This window comes from Vigna radiata, chromosome 1, assembly GCF_000741045.1.
Source record: "Vigna radiata var. radiata cultivar VC1973A chromosome 1, Vradiata_ver6, whole genome shotgun sequence".
Taxonomy (NCBI): Eukaryota; Viridiplantae; Streptophyta; class Magnoliopsida; order Fabales; family Fabaceae; genus Vigna; species Vigna radiata.
In genome coordinates this window covers 13,058,070-13,083,938 of record NC_028351.1, presented here as the reverse complement: position 1 = coordinate 13,083,938, position 25,869 = coordinate 13,058,070, and the positions used below count along the sequence as shown (strand labels likewise).

The 25,869-nt window shown below is 32.8% G+C and overlaps 2 protein-coding genes across 2 annotated transcripts; both read left to right on the top strand.

The window, feature by feature from the left end:
* The first annotated feature begins 3,196 nt into the window (after positions 1–3,196).
* Positions 3,197–9,257, top strand: LOC106766874 (beta-glucuronosyltransferase GlcAT14A-like). Its single transcript, XM_014651651.2, has 4 exons — positions 3,197–3,755; positions 4,121–4,196; positions 4,362–4,477; positions 8,667–9,257. Exons 1-4 carry the CDS (start codon positions 3,266–3,268, stop codon positions 9,182–9,184), a joined length of 1,200 nt encoding a protein of 399 aa, XP_014507137.1. The 5' UTR covers positions 3,197–3,265; the 3' UTR covers positions 9,185–9,257.
* A 12,920-nt stretch (positions 9,258–22,177) lies between these two features.
* Positions 22,178–23,639, top strand: LOC106766043 (2-oxoglutarate-dependent dioxygenase DAO). The gene is made up of 3 exons (XM_014650808.2): positions 22,178–22,601; positions 22,683–22,998; positions 23,085–23,639. The coding sequence occupies exons 1-3, from the start codon at positions 22,264–22,266 to the stop codon at positions 23,328–23,330; spliced, it is 900 nt and encodes a 299-aa protein (XP_014506294.1). The 5' UTR covers positions 22,178–22,263; the 3' UTR covers positions 23,331–23,639.
* Positions 23,640–25,869: the final 2,230 nt, after the last annotated feature.

Below are 25,869 nucleotides of genomic sequence, written 5' to 3'. Positions count from 1 at the left end.
GAAAAGTGACGATTTGCGAGATTATACTGTTTTAAGCATCTCGCTATTTTGGTAAGATTTGCGATGATTTAGATTGAAAAGTCGTATATACCCCTTTCACTGAAGNAGCGGGTTGAAGAAGAGATCTTCATGCGTTCGGTTTCACTGAAGAGCATATCCGATTACAAGTTTTGGAAGAATTTGCAAAGAAGCGTATTCGGATACAGACTTGCATATCCGGTTCCAAACGCGTGCATATATGAACTTATTGAAATTTTCTTCTCCCTGAAAAAGGTTGAATGAAGACTTGTGAATGTGGTTTATTTAATATATATATATATATATATATGAATGTATTTTGTTTAATTATAATTATTTATTTTTTCAAATTATAATTTCTTTACTTCTTAAAAATTATTTTTAATAGTTATTTTTAAATTTTTTTTATAAATATTTTTACAATTAAATATAACACTAACAAATAACATTTTATATTATTTTAGTAATTAGGGACATCTTGGTAATCTTTAATTTCTACCAATTAAACAAATGTTTTAAATTTATCACATTAATCAAATCTCACCCTAATTCTCACAAACTTTACTCTCAAATTCACTCTCAATTACCTACAAATCCACTAAAAAAAACAACAAAAAAATTACCCTCAAATCCACTCAAATTCATTCAAATCATCTCCCCCAAATCTTCACATCCGAACACAGCCTTAGAGATTTTTTTTCGTTAAATTAATCTTTATTGTGAATTTTGAAAATACAAATGCATTATAAGAAAATTTTAAATTATTGACCAAATTTTATTAGTAAAAGAATTATTATTAAAATAAAATTTATTGTTAAAATTGATCGAAATCTAAAATTTTCAATATTATTTGTCAAAAATATCTATCAATAATAAATTCTTTAGAAATATTTGTCGTTAAATTATAACTTTTATTATCAAAATATTTGTTTATAATGGATTTGTGAGTAACATTCATCAACTAAATTCATTTACAATTTGTAATGTTTATTATTGATTGATATTTTCATCATTTGTAAAAAAAAAATAGATGTCAAAGTTTCTACTTTAAGTTTTGTCATGATAAAATTAGTTAATAAATTTACCAATGATTGAATTATTTTAAAATCCAAAGACGAATCAATTCATAATGGATTTGTTCAATGTCTGTCACTAATTGAATCTTTTGAAAATGAATTGGTAGTTATTTTTTTAAAATTAGTGAGTAAATTTGTTAATAAGTTAACTTTTTAAAAATCTTTTAATAAATCCTTAGCAATTGTATTTTTTACAAATAAACTTTGATTTTCCTATCAAATTTAACAAAATATTTCTTATGAATTAATTAAAAATGAGTGAGAAAAAAATAAGAAAAAAAATAAAAAGGAGGACGAAGAGAGATAAAAAAGGAAAAAGAGGAGGCAACGATGGAGGAAGTGGAGGAGAATAAAAAGGAAGAAGTGGTAGTGACAAAGGAGGAGAAGGAGAAAGAGTCCAATTAGGCAAACACTCCAACAATTGTGGAAGATGAAGAAGGAGGAAAGTAAGAAGATAAGAAAAAAAAGAGGAGGTGTGATAACATTTATTTTTACCTTTTAATCATGCTATGTTTTATAAATAAAACCAACTCCTCTGTAACTATGATCTTGTTTAATTCTCAAGTTTCTCTTGTTTTGTATTTTTTTTTTGTGTTTTAGTTATTTTGAATTTAGTTATTTTGAGTTTAGTTTACCTATAATATTTTTTTAAGTGTGTGAAGTAAGTGAATTAGAAACAATTCTAGTATAAGAAAATAAGTTGGAATTCAAGGAAGAACGATTGGACAATAAAAGATGAATTATAAGACATATAATCATGTTAGGCAATCATAGGGATTGTGTGACACCCAGTTTTTTCCGTATTTTACAAATTGCACTTAACGCCATAAACAAACAGGAAACTCAGTTGTAGAGCTACCTTTTGTTGGGAGACTTAAAGCTCACCAGGCGAGAAACCATTGGAAGTATAAGGGTTGGAAGGTGGTTCACTAAAGCAGTCGGACGATGGCATGCGACATTGGGCGACAGTCTATCCTTTGCGAATTTAATGAGTGCACATGACAGTTTTGAGATGACATTAGGAGGTAGTTACACTAAATTGTGAAAATACAGTATTTATTCATGTCTTCTGCTAGGGTTTGACTTATTCTCTTCTCTCCCTCCTACACTTTCTTTCCACCTTGTGTGATTTGGAGAGGCCCTTGGCGGCTACTAGGGGTCTGGAAAGTTCTCCTTTCTCCTACTTAGGTCTCAATCTTCATCCATGATATTATTCCCCTTTGGGATTTGATGGGGGAGAGAATTTGTAGATTGGAAGTGGAAATATGAAGAGGATGTATGATTAGAGCTTGGAGAAGATGCCTTGGGAAAAAGGGCCTTCTTTGTTTTGGTTTCAATTTCTTCCTTATCTCCAATTTGTAAGCCTTATGTTATCCATCGTAGAGAATTAAACCTATTTGTTGAGATTGTGAGTGCATGAGAATGAAGTGAATGAAATCTAGTATTGACATTTGTAAATACTCTATGTTAAATTTCAATCCTACACTTATTATTTAATAAAATACCAAAAGAGCTTCTTTGTATTTTTGTGAATATTGTTGTTTAATTGAATTATGAATTGTAATATGTTGCACAAGTTCCTTGAGAGAGAACAATAAAATACTTATTATTTACCATGATGCAACTGTTGCACTGGTTGTTAACAAAGAGGGAAAAAAGGAGTCAATAAGGTGACAAAAGTGGTAGCGACCTTATGGAACACAATAATGATTGCGAAAGAAGAGGAAGAGAAAGAAAAAGATAAAAAAGAAGAAAAAGACAACAAGGAAAGAAAAGACAACATCATGATATTTATCGATGATTAAAATTTATATATAAAATTATTAATATAAATAATTTATTTATTATAAATAAGTTTTAAAAATAAAAAATAATTTATTATTATAAAAAGTAATTTTCATATTAATTTATAAAATAAAAATTATTACTCTCTATTATAAATAAAAAGTTATAATTACTTATCATTATATTTTAAATTGATTAGTAACATTAATTACCAAAAAATTTTTATTAAAAAAAACTACTGTTTAAATTAATCATTAATATATTGTATAAATATATTCTCCAAATAAGCCCTCCTTATTAACCATATAACTACCATTCCATAACTCAAATTTCCCGAGTCTGTTTTTTTTCTCCCAATCCCAGTATCTTGCAAATTTCTCCTAAAAATGTCCATCAAAATTTTGGTTGTTTCCTTCATACTAACCTCAGTACTGTTCTTTCTTGTTTTCACTACAACAAGATTAACCATACCCAGTTCCAGCATGAAGCCTTCTATGAACTACTTGAACAGCACCAAGGCCAACAACACATATCCAGTTACATTTGCGTACTTGATCTCTGCTTCCAAAGGGGATTCCGGGAAGCTGAAAAGGTTGGTGAGGGCTCTCTACCATCCAGGAAACTACTATTTGATTCATATGGATTCTGGGGCACCACAAGCTGAACACAGGGATGTGGTTCAACATGTGGCTAAGGACCCAGTTTATGCTGCATTTGGGAACGTTTGGGTTGTCGAAAAGCGTAATCTTGTCACCTATAAAGGACCAACCATGCTTTCTACCACTCTCCATGCTATGGCAATCCTTCTCCGGAGTTGCCAATGGGATTGGTTTATTAATCTCAGTGCCTCGGACTACCCTTTGGTTACACAAGATGGTATGGTGAGTCGCCTTAGTTAATGACTATTTTGTATTAGACGATTATATTTTAACAATTCTTTTTTAACAATTTTTTTACAACAAGACACGTGTCACCATTTTATTAGTGCGTTTGAATTTATTCTAAAAAAATATTTGAAACAGATCAATCATAAACGGACACGTATGCGTTGTCAAAAAGTTGTCAAAAAAGAGTTGTTAAAAAGATTTTTTCCTTTGTGTTATGTGTCAAATGAATGAAAAAGTGTATCATGATACCATTTCTCGTTGTTGCTCTTCTTTTGCATCAAAAGTTTCAATTATGTGTTGTAGATTGCATCACCATTTTTTGATCTGAATTCAGTTTTCTTGATTAATGTTCAGATATGATCCAAGCCTTTTCTGAGGTTCCAAAGCATATAAATTTCATTCACCACAGCAGTCAGTTGGGTTGGAAATTGTAAGCCTTTACTAACACGTGACGTAGACAAAGAATATCATAAATTAAATATGATAGAATTTGATGGAAGTAATTATATTTTAATTTAATTTTAAAAATAATGAAATTAAATTGAGAAGATGCAGAATAGCTTAAAAGAATTTTAACCTTTTATACTGATTTCAGGAATAAGAGAGGGAAGCCAATAATTATAGACCCAGGGCTGTATAGTCTCAAGAAATCACAGATTTGGTGGGTCACTAAGCAGAGGAGTCTCCCAACATCTTTTAAACTTTATACAGGTTTTTACCCACTATTCAATATTCCTTTAGATTTATTTTTATGTGTTGCATTGCATGTTTCCATTCAATTCTTCCTCTCCATGCATTTATAATTATTTTCCTTGTGAAATATTTTACTTACCAATATTTGGACACCTCAAATCACATAATATATAATAACAAAAAAAAAAGTTTTAAAGATGAGTGTGAAAGTTGTACCAAATAAAATAGAACAAAACCCAGGAATCTGAACCACTCATCAATTCATTGTTACTTGAGAGGTCAAAGGGTTCCATCATGATGCTCTCATTCAATTACTTTCTACCAAGATGTCACTCTTTTTGGTTACAAGTCATGCTTCCAAGATGGTAATATCCACGGTTTGTTTCAAGAACTTTACCTAATGCTGCTGTTGGCTGAGTGAAACTCCACACCTTCTATATATATATATATATATATATATATATATATATATATATATATATATATATATATATATATATATATATATATATATTTCTACTAAAATACAACTCTGACTGTGAAAAAAAAACGAGGGAAAGGAAAAAAAATTACTTAAAAGGAATGGGTGGAGCATTACTCCCTACACCACCATCACCACTACCATCACAGCTCCTTACACCTTTCTATTTTTTTTTTTAATTTCAAAAATACTTTTATTTACTTTTATCTTTTATGTTTTTTTTTTGTTTTTTTTAAAACCTTAATTTTTTACTTTCTTATTCACTCAGTTGCACACCTAGAGTTGTTAAAATGGATAACCTGGGTGACCCAACCCGATCCACCACGGGTTTGTCACTTAGTGAGCCAACCCAACCCGACTCATTTATTAGCGAGCCGAATAAATTTGAACCCGACCCGACCCACCACGGGTTGGTGGGTTAAACGGGTTGGTTCATTGACTCACTTAACTTTTTTTCACCTTCTTCTTCTAAGATTCTTATAACATGTTACTTTGATCGATCAAATTGAAACAGTAATAATTGGACAAATTGATATAAAAAAAATGAAACAAAAGAATTCTATTGTTATATATTTTAAGCTATCAAGTATAAAATTTTGCCAATTTAGTTTAACGAGACCTACACAACCGTTTGACCAAGAAACTACATATAGCAGTTAACAAAAATATATAACAAAGGAGAACTTTTGGATAGACAACAACACAACACAACACAACACGAAAAGCTCTACTGTGAAGTAAAGGTTGTGCTTTTGAATAATTAATTTAATTAATTTGATTTCAATAAAAAATAGGTGGGTTGGTGAGGCAACCCGACTCACCACGGGTTCAACCCGGGTGAGCCGGGTTTTTAGCGAGCCGAGTCAAAATTGACTCGCATCAATATTTTCATATTTTTTTCCAACCCAACCCGGCTCAAACCCGTGACCCATGGTGAGCCCGGTTGGCTCACGGGTTTCAACCCATTTTGACGGCACTACACACACCACAACCTCACATTCTTTCTCTTTTCCTCTCTTATTTTCCTCTTCCTCTTATCCCAATTTCCCATCTTCCTTTTTCTCCAATTTATCATCTGTTGCTTGATTCATGGTGGGTTCGTGGTGCTGTAGAGTTTGGTGCTTCCTTTGTTGTCGTCTCTGATCTAGGTTAGTGATTCTATTGCGCCTTTGTTTTGTGTTAAATGAAGAAGAGAAACACCAAAGGCTGCAACAGATATGGGACATCCATTAAGCCTTCAACGAATCTCGATATCCCTGGATGAATCTCGATATCCATGGATGGATCTCGAGATCCGTTGAAGGCTCAATGAGTGTCCCATATCCGTTGAAGCCTTTCAACGTTTTGGGTGTTTTCCTTCATTGAAGGTCGAAAGGATCTCTCGTATCCGTTGAGGCCTTAACGTTCCGTTTTCTTGTTTTATTTAGGTTATTAATTTAATTTTATTTAGGTTGTTAATTTTTGTACACTTATTCAGCTTTCCAAGATTTGTTTTTTTTTTTTTTTTACTTTTTAGTTTATTAATTTATTGATTTGTAAATTAATTTTTAGATACTTTTAAAGTTAAGTAATTATATTTTAAGAAAATTATGTATTTATAATTAAATTTATTTTGTTTTATTTAATTAAATTAATTATTATTAATTTAATTAAAAATTGATTTTGTTTTGAATCTTTTTATTTTTAAAGGAGAATCATTAGAGGCACAAGGAAAATAAGAAGAAGAATTTGATTTATGTGGAATTGGTGGGGTGTAAGGGTGCATTCATATATTGGGAGAAGGAAAAAAAAGGAATTTGATTTCCTTGGGAGTGGTAGAGTATGGGGATTCATTCATATATTGGTGGTGACCATTAATGAAGTGGTTGGAAGTTGGAGAAAGTTAAAATTTTTAACCACCACATTAAATATTACAAAAGGGAAAAAAAGAAATAAAAAGGTGTAGGAAACACTATGTGGTGGTAGAGGGATAGGGATGACAACGGGTCGGGTCGGGCACGAATAGTGCCTACCCGCTACCAGACCCGCTAAGTAAAATTGTGCCCATTACCCGCCCCGCTACCCGCTGGATACCCGACTTAAAAAAATCAGCGGATTTTTTCCAACCCGCGGGTACCCGTTGGATACCCGTAATCCAAACTCTAGAAAAAAAATAATAGAAAATAATAAAAATAATAAACAGGTAATAAAAAGAAAACTGTTGGACTGACCCATTTAGTCTCTTTTAGATCCGAAACCACTAGGGTTTCTTATTCTCAAACAAAGGGAGCAGCCTCACCACCACCTCCTCTAATAACCTCTGCACTCTCTATAACCTACCACCACCACCTTTTTTTATTGATGTCGCACCATTAGCGGCACCACCATGTTTTCCGGCTTCACCGCCTTGCCATTACCTTGCTCTTCTCCCTTACAACGCGTCAAGGTGGAAATAAGGGTACGTTTTCGAATCTTCCTTCGCTTGTTGCTTTCGTTCACTTTCTTGAAGTACTTGTTGATGTTCTCCCACTTTTGTTTTCTTTGCACCTTTTCGCGTTTCAGTTGTATCTAAGCTTCCTCATCGAGGATGAGATCTCCTCCCATACGTTCTCTTGATACTTTGCATCTAGGTTCGTTTGGAGCGGTAGAAGGCGGCATAACGAGGTAGCTTTCCCTGGTTCTAATTTGAAGAAGAAACCCTAAAAAGGGATTTTATTCTGATTTGAAAAAAACCCTAAAAAGAGATTTGGGCTTGGCCCAATTTTAAAAAGCAGATTCAACAGAAAAGAAAGTCTGATAAAAAATAATTAAAGGATAAAATTGTAATTTTATTTTTCTAACGGGTAGCGGGTATCCACAGGTACATATAGTGTGATACCCGAACCCGACCCATTAACAAGCGGGTATTAAAATACCCGCTACCCGCGGATACCTTTTACCCGCGGGTACTAAATACCCGTAACGAATTTTATCCGCGGATACTTGCGGGTACGGGTTTTTTTGCCATCCCTATAAAGGGAGTAAGCCTGAATGGGTGGGGTATATTGTTCCGAGCTCAAGTTCTTTAAATTAACATTTGGGCCTTTACTTTTTGCACCTCCACAATTATTTTGAGCACAAATCACATGTTTCGAATGCATTCCAAAACGAGATTTCTTTAATGAAATTTTTGAAACAAGATTTCTGGAACAGTATTTCCAGAATACATAAAATACATTATAAAATAAACTTTTCCAAATAGAATTTTTGAAGAATGAGTTTTCTATTCGATAAAAGCTTTCCGAAACATGTGAAATATGTTCACAAAAGATTTTCGCAGCGAGCTTTTATCCGCATTTTCTCTTTTCTTCTTCTATATCGTTCTCACTCTCTTCTTCTTATACAAACCATGCACAATCACGATTCTTATAGTTTTAATACTCATTTTTTAAAAAGTTTACTTCTCGTAAAGTATCAAAGTTCTTTGCAATCAATTCTAAAACCAGATTATCAGATCAATTCTATCAACTGATATTTCAATAAATATATATTAAAGATTTTACATCAATTAAAAACAATAAGTAAATTAAAATTTATAAATACGTGTACATCTGGTCTTATGAAAATATATACATTCATAAAATTTGTTGCATAAACAACAATACCATCACATATTTTATATTTATTTGACAAAATATAAAGATAAAATTATCATAATAAAGTTTTATAAAGTTGATGGTATTAGAAATGTGTTTGCATTATTTCCAGGTTCAGCATGGACAATACTATCAAGATCTTTTGCAGAGTATTGCATAGTTGGGTGGGAAAATTTGCCAAGAACACTCCTCCTCTACTACACAAACTTTGTGTCATCCCCAGAAGGATATTTCCAAACAGTTATTTGCAACTCCAAGGACTACAAAAACACCACAGCAAACAGTGATCTGCATTACATCACTTGGGACTATCCTCCAAAACAACACCCAAGAACACTAGGACTCAAAGATTACAGAAAAATGGTGCTGAGCAACCGTCCATTTGCCAGAAAATTCAAGAAAAATGACCCTCTTCTAGATAAGATTGACAGAGAGCTTTTGAAGAGGAATCGTGGGGAGTTTTCTTTTGGAGGATGGTGCTCAGATGGAGAAAGGCATAATACAGTTTGCTCAGGTTTCAAACATCACAATTATAGTCTTCTCAAACCTGGCCCTGCCTCAAAAAAGTTGAAGTTTCTGCTGTCCTACATTCTCTCTCGCAAAGTTTTTCACAAGCGCCAATGCCGCTAACTTTTCATTTTCCATGCTTTATCACTTGTAAAAACAATGTCCTCGATCGTATCATATGGTACACTTTGAACAAATGCTTATTTCATATCTAATACTCTTAAATTTAAAGTCTTTAGCTCCATCACTCTATTTTTTTACGCGTTTCTAAATTGGTTTAATAATTTGTTAAATGAATTTAGATTAATGTATACCATATAATTTAAAGGTTAAATAGATTCATTGGTCCCTATTTTTGTTGGTTTTCTTCAATTAGGTCCCTGTTTTTTAAAAATAATCAATTTGGTCCCTAAATTTGAAAACTTTAACCAATTAAGGACATTCCGTCAATTTCCGTAGACGGCGTTAAAAATGGTCTTGCTGGCAATCCTAGGTGTCCTGCTGTGGAGTTAAAATATTTGTTTATTGAAGAAGCACGTGCTTTCATTTTTTTTCTCTCACCCAAAACAGAGACCCTTCTCTAGAGTGAGGAAGAATGGTGTCTGCCGCACACCCATACCAGCCTCTGCCGAATCAACCACGCCGGCCACCGCAAGCCGAGAACCAGGGCGTCGCCGACTCCACCGCTCACCGTCGAGACCATCGTCGACCGCCGATCCAGCTCTTCCTTTCTTTCCTCTTCGCGTGCGAGGGAGAAACCCCTTCTTCACCCTGCGACGTCGCCGCCGCTGCCTCCACCGAAGTCGGCCGCCGCGAGCCACCACCGTTCACCGGTCCAGACGTGGTCGTTACCGTCGTTCACCGCTTTTCTCGCCGGAGACGCTTCCTCACCAGCGCTACCGGTGCCACTCCACTCCCTCTCCGTTTGAAGGTTTTCTTTCTTTCCCCTCAAACGCTAGGCGCCTCCAGCAGCACCACCACCGGCCTCCAACAGAAAATGGTTGACAAATAAAAGATGGAACTTTAGGGTGACAGTGTATGCTATTGATCTCCTCGGTTTTGGGGCTTCAGATAAGCCTCCAGGCTTTCAATATACCATGGAAACTTGGGCTCAGGTATTTATATCTTGAGGTTTTAATTGGAGATCAAATCTCCAGCGTTATCTTTTTTTTGGTGAAATTTCCAGCATACAACATTACAAACTTAACTTGTACCCTGTATCCAATGTAAACAGTTGATCTTGGATTTCTTGAATGAACTTTGGTGTTGTCGGGGATGAAGGCGTGGGGATTGAAGAGGGATTCAGCTGGTGATGTTAACGAAAGAAGATTGAAAGTGGAATGAATCCTTGAACAACCGATTTTCTGATTTGTGTAATCTTCTCCATGTGTTTATGGTTGCTATAACTGATTCAGGGTGTTTGGGCTGGTTCCTTTTTTTGCAGAGAAAGGGCGTGTTGTAAAAATCAAGGTTGATGGGGGTGTGCATGAGGAATATCGGTTTGCAGGTTTGGGTCAAACGCAGAGGGTGCTAGTTTCAGTTTGCAGGTTTGGGGACGACGACGAAGGAGAACTTACCTTCGCAGCTTCACAAAACTTTTCCTTTCGATTATGGTTTTCTCTTCTTTCTTGATCGAGGTTCTGTTTTGGTTATCCAATGCTTTTGCTGGTGCGAGAAGGGTGAATGGGAGGTTCACGGATGACAACCAAGGTGAAAACTATCGGTTCTCTCTTGCTCTTGGCCCTGAGGTTTCTTCTCTCTCGGGTGATGGTGAATGATGGGGTCAGTCTGTAATGTTCATAGTAGTTGATAGTGAGGTATTGGATATGAATAATGGTTCCAACCCCCTCTCCCCAATTCTTTTACCATGAAACCACTGAAACCATGTGTTTATTCAATTGTATGCATAAACAAATATTTTAACTCCACGTGTTAAAGACATTATGTGCCACGTGTATCCAGCATGACAGCTACTGTTGACAGCACAAACCATTTTTAACGCCGTCTAGGAAAATTAACGGAATGTCCTTGATTGGTTAAAGTTTTCAAATTTAGGAACTAAATTGATTATTTTTAAAAAACAGGGACCTAATTGAAGAAAACCAGCAAAAATAGGGACCAATGGATCTATTTAACCTAATTTAAAGAAAATAAGTAAATAATAGTGGAGAAGCTAATCTAAAAGTTTCTTTCTACTTTTCTCTCTTAGCCGTCCTTACGAAGCTATTCCAAACACATTCATCAGAACTTATTTAGGAAAGTAAAAATGTCCCCCTAATCTGAGAGAGGTATGCAATGGAGAGGGGGAGATGGCAACAAAACATCACGATGGTACCAGAAAGATAGTGCAAATATAACAACTTCTTCTCTCATTTTCCAAATAACTATGAAGAATATGACATGTTGAAGTTCTCTAGTAGAGTTAAGATGAAAAAAAAAAAAACTCGAATATGTGGATAAAATTTACTGTATTATCAAAGGATAGTAAATATTTTAATATGAATCGGATGCGGTATCATATTACCTGCATTGATAGGTAGTCATTATTTGTAAAAAATTAAAATTGAAATTTAATTTATATTTTATTAAGTTAAATTTAATTAAAATTAAAATTAATTTATATTTTATTAGTTAAATTTAATTAAAATTAAATTTTAATTTATATTTAATTTAATTTATGTTTTATATTTTTTTGTAATTTTATTTAGGTTTTATTTCAAAAATTTATAAAATATCATTTTTTAAATATACACAGATATTTACATATATTCGTATGTTTTAAAATACTTGCAGGTATATTTTAAACAAGTGTCTTGTGGGTAACATGATAGATAACAGGTGAATTTTTTATTATAGGTCAAATGGCAGATAGAGACTATATGTGTCAGACATAACCATCTAGACGTCTGATCCTGCCACTCCGACAACTATATGCAATTATAGACGTCGGCTCTCCGTACATCCAACGTCTTAGTTCCTATTAAATTAGACATTGCGGAACCAACAATTATGCGCACTTCATCGTCTTCTTTCACCTTTTCTCTCTGCGAGATTACATTTGCAGGTGCGTTTTATCTCTTTTGGACCATTTAAACTTACTTTTACCCCGATTAAAGTAGTCTTTGATCTATTATCTTTCATTTGAACCGATTAAAATGAGTTTTCGTTGTGTTTTGGTGTAGTTTTTCTCGTGTCTTTGGGTAGCGTAATGCACCTTCTCCCTTCGCTAGTTTCCTTATATGAAAAGCTTGCATCTTTTGGATCTCTTAGAGCATTTCAACCCAAAGCCGAACCTGGGTCCTTGCCCAGTTTTCATGTCACTGTGTTCTTTATCTTTGGCGGTTGGAATGGAACTAAGCAAAGACCCAGGTTTGGTTTTGGGTTGAAATGCCATAAGAGATCCAAAAGATGCTATTTTTTCTTATAAAGAAACTAGCAAAGGAAGGAGGTGCTACGCTACCCAAAGACACGGACAAAACTGTACTAAAACACAACAAAAACTCAGTAGACGTCGATTAATGCATTGACCAACATCTATAGTGTCCTTAAATGTAGGTTAGTTTCAAGTTCGACGTCTATAGTGCCATTAGACGTCGGTTAATTCCATGTCTAACATCTTTATAGACGTCAGACATGGCATTAACCGACCTCTATAAAGACGTTAGACCTGCAAAGTCCGACGTCCAATTAATGTCATCCATAAAGACGTCGGTTCGAGTAAACCCAAAATAACAAACGTCTAAAGCCCTTTTTGCACTAGTTTATGACAAGTATAGGAAGACATGTCCTAATAAGCCTTTACTATGATAATTAATTCACCACCTGTCATAGCAAAATTGAAATTATGTTCATAACCTATTATGACAAGTCTTTTTAGAACTATGATAATAAGTCTTTACTATGATTGATACTAAACACCTCTCATATTAGGTCTCAATCCCTAACTTTACTCTTGTTTCTATTTATTTACGCATCCTCTCTTCTTCTTTTCCTTCAAGCATCCTCTTTTCTCTCTTCACGAACATCCCACAAACCATTGCCTCTATGACGAAAGACTTTAAGTGTGTACCAGGGTTCCTCTGTTGTAGTTATTAGAGAGGTTAGATCCTTGTTTGAATTTAATCAAGATGTCTTTACCAAATAAAGTAAAATAATCTTGTACGGTAAAGTAATTTAATGCATCTGCTCACTCATCAAATAATGGCATGACAGCTTATGAAAAATTGTTCGGATTTTGTGACTCAAACAACATGTGGTTGAAGGAGTCAAATTAGTTAAATAAAAATATATTCCTATCCTATTTCTTAGGAGGATTTTATGTATTATTTAATTAATTAGTTTAACATATATTTCTCAAATTTGGTTACAAATTATTAAATATTTACGGTTTATACTCAGTAAAAGATATCGGTTTCCTTTTCATTCTTTTGTCTCTTATACTTTAAAACCCAACAATTGGTATCAAGAGCAAAAATGATCTTACGGGATTTTTGATATAACCCACAAGCACTTACAACCAACAAATAGCCACCACAGATAAGATGGAATCTGAAACATCCTTTACTACCATTCATGTGCTTCTATTTGTTGGACTAAACTATCAAATGTGGGCCATCAAAATAAAAGCATATCTTGATGCTGACGATGTATAGGAAGTGGTAGAAGAGGACTACAAAGTGGCTTCCTTTCCAAATAATCCTACGGTTGCTCAAATGAAAAATCACAAAGAAAGTAGTTTTTGAAAGTCCAAAGCCAAAGGATGAAAGATTCAGAAACAATAAAAGATTATGCGGAAAAATTTTTAAAAAAAGAGTATGACAAGTCTTTCTATACCTTCCATGATAAGTTTTGAATATAATTTTATTTATCTATGCATTTTAAATAGATATCACTGATAACCTGGTCAAGATGGACAATAATTAAGAAAATATAAAGGAAAAAAGAAAAAGCATGATACATGAAAAAAAAAATATGGTATACATGAGTCATGGATATTTTTCACTAACATTAATTTAAAAGTCTAATTAATTTTGATTATTAATGAAAATAGTTTTAATTGATATTAATGGAGAAAAAATTGTCAATATTGTTTGGAAAACATCTTATTGTAAAACAAGTAGCATCAATCAATGTTTACTAAAATATCGGTGATTTTGATTATCACTAGAATATTTTTTTTAAATGAAAAGAATTCATGAGTTTAAATTATCTTATTTAAATAAAATTATTTAAACAAAATGAAATTATTAAAAAATAAAAGCAATTTAAATCTAATATGTTTAAGTATTATATAAATTATGAATGTTTTTGTTGAAAGACACCTAACCATTAAACTTGCGAGATGTAATCGCTTTATTCTTTCTTAAGTAAGTTCATTTGTAGTTCAGATGTAGAAGTTGAGGTCAACAGTCTAAAGTCCAAAATGTCAAGAAAATATCCAAATGCTTTCTTTTAGTCAAATATTTGTATAATCGTTTATTCATGTTGTTCGTCTATGTCGTGCACTTGTTTCACTTGGAAATTTATTTGCAAAAGGTATTTCGATGTCAGAGTTAGTAAAGATTCGATAGCTTAGTTATTAATGTTGTAGTAAATGCAAAATCACCTACCTTCTTATCTCACATCTGTATTTATAGAATTCGGAGTAGGTTTTTGATTAGTAACGACCTAATTGTGAGCAATCATACTTTACCTCTAAGTAGGTTTAGCATTGGTTAATTAACTTGACAGATGATCGATCGGCCAAATTCTTCAACCATCTGGTCTTGGCAAAGGTTCTTTTGGGTTCATCACTGGTAGCCATATGATAATGCTAATTCTTACCATTATCTAAACATAATTTTAGTAGCAAAATCAACTCCTTCATAGCTTTTACCTTGTTTTATCCTCACATTTAGTGTGTTTTTTAGTTTTCTTGTGTTTTATTTAATATATGCTTGTTTTTACCTCTAATCTCTATGTTTGAGTGTGTGAAATAAATGAATAGGAAGCAATTCTAGTGGAGGAAAACATGCAAGAACTCAAGGGAACATGTTTTGGGACCATAAAAGATCAATTTGAAGCAAATACCCTTGTTGGGGACACCTTTGGAATCGCGCAAGAGCCTGAATTTTAGAATGTTGTCAAAGCTGTCCGCGCCCGGGCGCCCCTAGGGGGCGCTGGGTGCCCTTCTGTGTGCTGTAGCCCAATTTCCACGCCCGGGCGCCCCTAGGGGGCGCTGAGCGCCCTTTTTCTGCAGATTTCACGCCTGGGTGCCCCAGAAGGGCGCTGGACGCCCTTTGCTTCACTGTTTTGCCCAGAATTTGGCGCCCGGATGCCCTAGAAGGGGCGCTGGGCGCGACTTTCCGTTGATGTGTCAAAATGGGTTATTTAAACATGAGTCTCGCAATTTTTGGGGCATTCTTCTCCTCCTACACTTCATTCTTCACCTAGAGAGATTGGGAGAGGCCCTTGGAGGCTATTTGGGGTGTTGGGAAGCTCTGCCACTCCTCCTTGGGTCTTCAAGCTTCTTCAATGGTGATTTTGCCCCTTTTGGGTGGAGGAAGAAGATGGGTCACAAATTGGAGATGGAGATGTGAAGGGGAGGCGCAAATGGAGCATGGAGCAGCTGCCAAGAACCTTGGGAAAGGCTTTGCATCTTCTCTTTGGTTCCAATTTCTTCCTTATCTCTTCAATTTTGTGAACCCTAAGTTCTCCACCATGGGGGGCTTTTTCTATTTGTTGAGATTAGTTGTAAAACATGGAATTCTTATGTATTTTGTGATGTTAATGATATATGCTTTTCCATTTCAATGTTAGTATTTGATTTCTATGCTTAATGTTTGTTGTGGCTTGATCACCCATGGCTTGAATTGTAGTTCTTGATGTATTGGAAAATATGACTTGAACTTAGAACTGAAATTGAACACCTAATTGATGGAATTGAGTTGTTTGTGAATGCACGAGAATGAAATGGATGATTCTAGTCTTGACAAATTGTAAATACACTATGTTAAATTCCTTGCACACCAACTGTTTGATAAAATACCATAAAGAGTTTCTTGTGTTGTTTTTGTGCACTTTGATATCTAATTGAGTTAAAAAAGGAAGAATTGTCATGTGTTGCATAATTCCCTTGGGAGAGAACGATATTTATCACTTGCTACGCTGCGACCGGTGCACTTGCCGTTGGTTTTGCAGCCAACACCATACAATCATTAGTGAAAAATATACTTATTAGTCTGTTAAAAAAATTCAGACTTAAAAAATGTGCGGTGACAATTTGGTAAATAAAAATATAGTTTTAGGTCTGTTACTTTTCTAATAGACTTAAATAGTATTTTACATCTCTTACTTTACTAACAGACTTTGAGAAGTGTTATTTCTAAGTCTCTTACTTTTCTAATAGACTTAAATCAACTTTTTTACTTCTGTAATTATTAGAAAAATGACAAAGATAAAACTTTGATGATGTCTAATTCAAGTATAAGAGATATCTAGAAGAACCTTTAAAGAATTGTACTGCTATAAAAGCTTTTGTAATAATTGTAGTTTGATGTTTAGGACTTAGATTTGTAGTAGGTTTTGATTCATGTTCCTTCATACTTTGTATTTGCATTTCAGAATCTAAATCTCACTGTTTTAATCGATTAAAACAAGTATTAATGGATTAAAACAGAGCCTGTGCAGAAAACTTAAGGTGTCACTAGAATAATCGATTAAAGCACATTTTAATCGATTAGTTAATCAATTAATCCTAAGAATAATCGATTAAAAGTGACTGTTGGAGTTTTCCAGCATTTGAAAACTAGTCGTTGCACTTGTTTTAATCGATTAACAATTATATTAATCGATTAAAAGCGTTAAATGGCTGGAAACGAAGAACGGAAGAGTATTTTCTTGGGTCTATATATTGGCTCGCATTTTCCATCAAAATCAACTCTTCCCTTATGCTCTAGACATCTGAAATCATTCAAAATTGTGTACTCTTGCTCAACTAAAGAAACTTTAGTCTGTGGAGCTGTTGTAGTGCTACTGCGGTGACTGAGGAATAATGTGATTCATCCTTTGTGAATATTCAAAGGAGGTGCAGGTTCATCTCTTGTGGTTTCAAGAGAGGTGATTTCTAAACTCTTACAAATTTTTTTTCTGTGATTGTAATTTGTAACTATTTTGTGATAGTGGAAAGTTAATCTGGTTTAGATTAGCAACTGGATGTAGAATTAGTAAGATCTAAATCAGTATAAAATTCATCTATGCAAATTTCTATCTACCTTACTCTACGATTTATATTTATTATTTGTTAAGTAAGTTAATTTGAGAAGAAATTTTAAAAGGCATACATTTTAATTAAGAACCAATTCACCCTCTCTTGGTTTATTGTTTCACGCTAATCATTCCACTGCAACCGCTTTGACAGTAACTTCTTTAACGGACGACAATAACTTCTTTAACAAACTTAAAAAAAGTGTGTTAACCTACTTAGAGTCCATTCACGCTTTCACTTTCTCCTGAATCATTAAAACTTTTTTCAGTGTCCAAGCTCTTCTTGGTCATCATGGTCGACCATCACATCTCCTTCATCCACGACTTCACCTTTGCCAAACAGTTGTCGCCGCCCAAGTCTCCACGACATTGCTGTGAGCTCCCTCTTTTTCTTTCTTCGATTTTCTCATATGGTGGGTTTTGCTCCTCCTTCTTCCTTCTTTCCAAATCTGGTTCCCCATGAAAGATCTAGCCAGGCTCTATGTCATCCCATTCTGGTTAGAGTAGTCATCTTGTGCAATGCAGGTTTCATCTTCCTTTCTTTTGTTATTTTTTATTTCCCATTTTTGATTAATTGTTATTTAGTTTTTTGGTTTTGAATTTAGGATGAAGAAGGTTGTAAAAATATTTTTGGTGTGATGATAAATTTATTGTTTATTCTTTATTGTAATTGGAGGTGAATGAAAGATTGTTTGTTTAGTGATTTGAGAGGTAGAATAAGAATATGTAATGTTGGTTTGTGTGCTAGGTCTTAATTGGGAGTAGAAAATATGAAAATGGTGATAGAGAAGATGAATGGAGTGGGTTTCAGTGTAAGAAGTTTGTTCATGAAATTAAACACGAATAAAAATAGAGAAGCTGTAGCTTGAAATATGGATGATGCTTGACATATGGGAAGATTGATTCAGTTTTTTATGATGAATTTTGACTCATTAATTTTGCTTTGTTTCAGGAAAATGACGGCAAAACTTGTGGAAGAGAGAGGGTTGCAATTGAAGCAAATTAATATTTGGCTCATCAAAATGGCGTACCTCTTAGCTATTACTGAAGTTTTAGAATTTTTCCATCCTAGTCCTTGGATTGCAAGGTAAAGGTATAATGCTTTGAATTAATTTAATATAAAGGTAAAGGATAGTGCTTTGAATTGGTCTCATTTTCTTTGCATTTCTATTTTGACAAGACCATTCAAAAGATTGGAGCTTTGAAAATATTCTACGTATACATCCAAGTGAGACTTAAAATATGCATAATAATTCATTGTACATATATATCATGCTTTTGGCACCATGTAATGTGAAACAAATTTTATTTTAAATTATTCATTGACCACTTTTACTATTAAATGATGACTTTTCTCACACTTTTAAAATTTACGTATACATTCAATTTAAATGCTTTTGATATGATTTATTTTTTTATTTTATTTCAAACTTTAATTTATAATTAGTTATTTTTTAAGATTTTACAATTATTATTATATATATATATATATAATTAGTTTTTTCTATTACTTAATAATTGAATTATTTTACACTTAGTTATTATTGATTTTTTATTATGTAAATTTAAGTATTTTTAAAAGTATTTACATAGATAAATTTATATTAATAATTGAAGCAGGTGTACATGAAGATGATGACATGTAAAAAGAAGGTGATCCTATGTCAAAGCTTACGGTTATGTTGTTGTCAAGGTTGAGCAGAAAACAAAAGTTATAACATATCAATGGACAAATTATTTTTTTCAACATGGAAATTAGGTTTTAATTAGGTGTTGTTCAGTTTAGATTGCTTTTAAACTTAAAAGTTAAAGTTAGATTCTTGTTTACACTACACACTGTGTTAGACATCTTATTATTTATTTTTTATTTTGGAAGTTTTATTAGGTACTTGAGTGGAACAATTTTAAATATATATTATGTTCTGAAAAATTTGTTGTATTTTAAGTTTTGGTTTGGATTTTACGTAATTAATCTTGTAAAATATTTAGAAATAAAGAAACAAAAATGAAAACTATGCAATGTATTTAAACAATACAAATGAAATAAAAGATGTATTACATATGCTTGAGTTGATCTCGATCAACTAATATGAGATGTACTTAACCTAAATATAATAAGATCAGAACAACGTAAACGTAATCTTAGTTAGAATATCATCATTAGTAGCAAAATATGATAATAAGATGATGATTAAAGCATATTAACATAATATTAGACAAAGTTAATCAAAGTAATTAGTCATATAGACTATACTCATTTAGATAAAAATCATAAATAACACAGTATAATTAAATTAATTACATTTTATTATTATAATATTTAATATCATTTTTTACTTTGCTCACTTATTTGTCATTATGTCTTGTGCTAACACATCTCATTCGTTTTGGAGAAACAAGAATCTAAAATATCTTGACATCAAGATATGATGTGGGAGTTTGGAATACAAATAAAAAAATCTTCATAAAATATATTTAGTCTTATAAAAACAAAAGAAAAATCATGTCTAAGAAAATTTGAAATAAACTATAAATGAACCAATTTTCAATAATTTTAAAAATGACAAAATATTTATATATATACAAAGAAAGTTTTGAAATGTCAAATATATAAATATATTAAATTTTAAAGAAATGTTTTGAATTATACATAAATTTATATATATATATATATATATATATATATATATATATATATATATATATATATATATATATATATATATATATATATAAACTAGGGGCGAAGCACCACAATCATCCGTCACTGTGTGCTGCAACTTGCTGTAACACTTTCTCTTTATTTAAGTTTTATAAGCGAAAGATGCCATGATACTTCACGTGCTTCATCGTACAAAGTTATTAATTATTTATTATCACTTTTAAAATGACAATAGAATATAGTTTATTATTTTTTCTTTACTTAAAAATTAATGCAATAACTAGTGTATATCTTATTAGTAAGTCGATAGAAATTTAGTGTTATATCCCGTCAGTCGAAGAAAAATATATTACTAATAATTTCAAAATTCTTTTTTTCATAACTTTTAGATTAATTATTATAAAAATATACATATTTTCTTACAAAATGAAACGATCTGAAACTATTTTTCAGCATAAATATATAATCTCACTATTAATAATTGATATAGAATGCTAATTTGTTGAGACGAATTATCTTTTTCCTTTTACAAGTAATTTAGAAAGATATTTATCGTACAAAATATATATACATATCTTATTTAACTCTCCACGTTGCCCTCATGCATTAATAATCTATTTAATATAATCATGCACTAAAAAATATAAAAATATAGATCTATACTTTATTTTCTTAATTCTCCTCGTTGCCCACGAATAATATTAATGAATGTAATATATATGAACCTGCTAATATATATATATATAGAGATGGTCCCACTTTTACATATTCCTTATATTTTATTTCACATGAGACTTTCTAAACCTTCGTGGTTAATTAATTCCTTAAATTTAGCCATTTTCATTACTAAAAGTAAGACTTTTGTCCTAAAACATGCTATTCTATTTATCTTATGGAAGAAAATGCTTAAAATACTACCAAATTTTTTACTATTAAAAAAATTAGTTTTTAAATTTATTTTAGTTAAAAATTAATTTAAAGATAAGTTCTTTAGTAGTTTCATTAATTAATATTAGTGACCAATTTAAAAAATAAATTTACTATAGTAATTAATTTAGAGATGAATTTAAAAATTATTTTAGTTATTAATCATTTTTAATTTATAAATTAATATAATTATGATGGCTAATTATTTTTATCATAAAACATGATTATTATTTAAAAAAATTCTTGTAGTGATATCAAACTTTCTAAACTTTCGCATTAATTAATTGCTTACATTTATCCATAATGCTTTTCATTACTGAAAGTAAATCTATTGCCTTCTATTTATGTTATAGAAGAGGAAAATGCGTACAAATTAAATGAAAACAAAACTATATGCTTTTATTCTTTTACTTTTAAGTGTTACTTTCTTGTAATGGTGAATCTGTGGGTTAATATTTATAGGGAGTCATCAAGTTGGAGTTTTTTTAAAATTAAAAATTAAGAAGATTATTAAATCTAGGCTAAAGTTGTCTTTTTGGTAATTATTTTTGTTTTTTTTTATTTAACTTGGTTTTCTATATTTTCAATTATTATCTTATTTTGTATTAAATTGATTTAATTTAATCTTCTATCAGATTTATATAGTTAAAATTAACGTTTTCTTTGCACATGACATGTAATAGTTCATAGTATTCTTCAATTTTTGTGTCGGCATCACGTGTACTAGATGTCAATGTCAATCTCAATCTCATGTAGAAAGAGTTTTGTATTGAATCCGCATCTTATATTTTTTTTTTCAATTGAATTTTACTTTTGTTTTCATCAAACAATATTATGTCTCTAAAAAAAAATTGTTAAAATATTATATATCAAATCACTTCATTTAAATAGTAAAATTATTTATTTTTTAATTTAAATTTAAAAAATACTTATTTCTAAATTTAATTCCTAAAAGAGAAATCAGATCAAAACTTATGTCAAAAAGTATACTTTAAAGTATATTCATCTATAATAAGAATTAATATTGACTCTTATAAATCAAATTTAAATATAATTCAATTTTATAAAATTAATTATTATATATTTATATATTTTAAATTGATTTTATTTCTAATCAATTTAAAATTTACAATTATTGAACTAAACTGTTAACATATTTAACATGTGAAATTTAATTTACTTACTTGAAACAATTTTATAATTAAATAGTATTTATAATAATAAAACAAATTTTGTAAATTATTTATTTTTATCTATCCTATATATAACAATTCCTCCGAAGCCTTTTTGGTAATTCCTCCGCTCTGCAAAACAGAGAGTGTATCCAAGGCAAAGGATCAGGAAGAAGAAGAAGGTGAAAGAGAAAGAGATGGAGGCTAATGTTCCTGTGGTGGATTTTCAGAAGCTTTCAGAGGGAGAGGAATGGAAGAAGCTAAGAGAAGCATGTGAGCAATGTGGTATTTTCAGGGTCATCAACCACCCTATTTCAGAAACACTCATGAAAGAGATGAAATCAGCGGTGAAATTCTGGCATGATCTTCCTTTGGAGACAAAACTGCGTAACAAATCCATAATTCCTGATAGTGGTTATATTCCACCCTTTCCATCAAGTCCTCTATATGAGGCCATGGGAATATATGACTATCATAAATCACCACAGGCACTTGAAGATTTCTTTTCCCAGCTGGATTTACCACCCCGTTACAGGTTCCTTTCTTCAACCTCTCTCTTTATTTCATAGCAGCCATTGCAAAAGCTTTAAATAATGTAGATTTGTTTGCATGACAGGGAAATAGTAAAGGAGTATGGGAAAGCAATTCATGACTTAGCATCAACTATAGCACAAAAGATGGCCAAGTGTTTGGGTATAGTGGATGTTGATTTCAAGGACTGGCCTTTCCTTTTAAGAACTATTAAATACAATTTCAGCCCTGAAAATGTTGGTGAAATGGGAATAATGTTGCACTCAGATACAGGATTTATCACTCTTCTTCAAGATGATGAAACTGTTACTGGTCTTGAACTGTTGGATGATTCTGGCTTATTGAAAAAAGTCACTCCAAAATCAGGCTCCTTCCTCTGCATTGTTGGAGATGTTGGACATGTGAGCATATATTATTAGGTTTCTTTTGAATTATATTAATATTTGTACACTACTCTTGAAAATAAATATACCTTTTTTTCTCACAGGTTTGGAGCAATGAAAAATTTTGGAATGCTAGGCATCGTGTAATCTGCAAGGAAACATGTACTCGTTATTCGTTTGGTATATTTATGTTAGCAGCAAGGGATGGTATTGTTGAAGCTCATCCAAAGTTAGCGGAACTTAACGGTGGTCCACGTTATCGACCATTTCAGTATGCAGATTTAAGGGAGTTCAGAATCGTCACAGGAAAGAGAAATGCTGAAGTTCTTGATCAATATCGTATTGCTTAGTGGTTTCTGTGCACTAAAACACCAAACAACAGAAGTTTACAATGAAAAGTAAAGTTGGCAATAACACGAATGTTCCATGTTTTGAAAATCTTTAGTTTTTGTGTCTTTTTGTTTTTTCAGTTGTGCAATTGTTAGGATATATTCGCAAAAGTTTGCAGAAGTCTCAAAATGTTGTGATTCGTTGTAGATTATATCATTGTGTTTTTGTTGTTTTGCGTTACTATTGTACTTTCTAAATGTCCAAAAAGTCTACATATATATGTAGGCGATATTATGAAATGAAGTTCTGATTATTAATGTTATGATTGATATCATTGTGTTTCGGTATAAATTTTGTGGAACCGAGACTGATCTGGCAGACGCGTCTTTGCCTTCTTAGTCTTTTGATCTGGACCGCTCGCTCTTCTTCAGCCTTGATCGTTCGGTGGATTCCGATCTTTGATCGAGGGAGAGATATTCGCAATGACACTCCGACGCTCAAGTTAGGCGTATGATAGAAGAACCTTGTTTCTTAATTGAATGTTTCTAGGTATCAGTGAGGCGTAGATGGAACGTAAGTGGAACATATTTGTCTTTTAGCATTGGTCCTGTATTTATACGTTATCACAAGTCCAATAAAATATAAACAAAATTATCTGGAACAAATTTACCTGGTTGCTCATAAACAACTTTATCAATATCTTTAATCAGATATTCTTTATTATTTTGTCCTCAATATCTTTAATAAGATATCTTTGATTCTGTTGGACTACTAGCCCAATAATAAGTGTTGGCTCAATTATGGCCAAACATAGACATGGTGTTATACATAATCGATCGGTTATTCTTTGTAATCTCTCGTCCTGGATATCATACTATACATAATGCTCCCCAAGTCCAAGTTAAGCGTTAGGCTTTAGCTATGGTTAACTATAGGACTTATGAGTCTAAGGGAGGTTGTATTCGTTGTGTTTGGAGAGCGTGCTTCTAGTCGTTGCTCATCTGTGGACCGAACGACGAGCTTTTATGCGTTCTCTTTTTGAACTTTGTCATAGGCTGAATGCTGATGGGAGTTCTTTTTAGAACTTTTTCCCATGTTGAATAGCGATTTGATAACCTCTATTTTACCTCTTCCAAAGGAAGATAACACCCGAATATGAATTGTCAAAAGAATATAAGTAATTAGACTAACCCATTTTATAAGGTCGTTCATCTTTATCATGCTTGGTGCGTTATGATCGTCCAATGATAAGTAGACCGTTTTTAATGTCCTTAGGGAATGTATCCCTTGATTGGATGCGTTCGGATGTTGATTACCCATCAACGCGCTCGGGTTCTTAGATCCTAGGGATTGCATCCCTTGATTGGACGCGTTCAGATGTTGATTACCCGTCAACGCGCTGGGGTTCTTAGACCCTAGGGATTGCATCCCTTGTTTGGACGCGTTCAGATGTTGATTNGCGTTCAGATGTTGATTACCCGTCAACGCGCTGGGGTTCTTAGACCCTAGGGATTGCATCCCTTGTTTGGACGCGTTCAGATGTTGATTACCCGTTAATGCGCTCGGGTTCTTAGACCTTAGGGATTGCATCCTTTGGTTGGACGCGTTCGGATGTTGATTACCCGTCAACGCGCTCAGGTTCTTAGACCCTAGGGATTCCATCCCTTGATTGGACGCGTCCGAGTGTTGATTGCCCGTCAACGCGCTCGGGTTCTTAGACCCTAGGGATTGCATCCATTGATTGGACGTGTCCGGATGCTGATATATCCGTCAACACGCTCGGGTTCTTTGGCCTTAGGGACGGATCCCTTGGTTGGACGCGTCCGAATGTTGATTTATCCGTCAATGCACTCAGACTCTTTGGTCCTAGGGACAGATCCCTTTGTTGGACGCGTTCGGATGTTGATTTATCCGTCAACGCGGTCAGGCTCTTTGGCCCTAGGGAATGTATCCCTTTATTAGGTGCCTCAGCACGAACGACTCTTTGTCAGCCACTTCTTGTAATTTCTTTGCAAGATATGATTATCTGCATTGAGAAAAAGAGTAGCCAAACAAACTAATGTATTTACAAGATTAAACAATTAATATAAAAAAAAGATTATGCTATAAGGCCAATCGACCGAGAAAGTAAGACTGGTTGGTCTTCGGTTGATTGTTTGAAAAATCTATATTAAGAAGTGGCATGGTCGAGATGTGACTACTTTAGGGTCTTGTACCGTGCAAGGTAAAAATATAGATGAGGCCGTTCAGTTGAAGTGTAATTACTTTAGAGTCCTGTGACTTTAATAATATAAGGGTAATGATACATAGACAACATTTTTTGACAACATTTGAACATCAATCATATATGTCATTGTGTGATTGGTCCAAATGACACAATGACACCACCATGAACCAATCACACAATGACACGTATGATGATGTTCAAATATTGTCAAAAAATGTTGTCTAAGTATCTTTATCCATAATATAAATAAGCTATGCTCGAGATATGCTGAGTAGTGCAAAATAGAGGCTTTAGTGTCTTTCATTCATTCTCAGACGTTGTGTTGAGCGTTC

Excerpts from the sequence above, each read along its gene's own strand:
- LOC106766874 (XM_014651651.2), top strand. The coding sequence starts at position 3,266 with ATGTCCATCAAAATTTTGGTTGTTTCCTTCATACTAACCTCAGTACTG. Across the intron at positions 3,756-4,120 it reads CCCTTTGGTTACACAAGATG|ATATGATCCAAGCCTTTTCT; the intron begins GTATGGTGAGTC and ends ATTAATGTTCAG. Across the intron at positions 4,197-4,361 it reads AGTCAGTTGGGTTGGAAATT|GAATAAGAGAGGGAAGCCAA; the intron begins GTAAGCCTTTAC and ends TACTGATTTCAG.
- LOC106766043 (XM_014650808.2), top strand. The coding sequence starts at position 22,264 with ATGGAGGCTAATGTTCCTGTGGTGGATTTTCAGAAGCTTTCAGAGGGA. Across the intron at positions 22,602-22,682 it reads GATTTACCACCCCGTTACAG|GGAAATAGTAAAGGAGTATG; the intron begins GTTCCTTTCTTC and ends TTTGCATGACAG. Across the intron at positions 22,999-23,084 it reads TTGTTGGAGATGTTGGACAT|GTTTGGAGCAATGAAAAATT; the intron begins GTGAGCATATAT and ends TTTTTCTCACAG.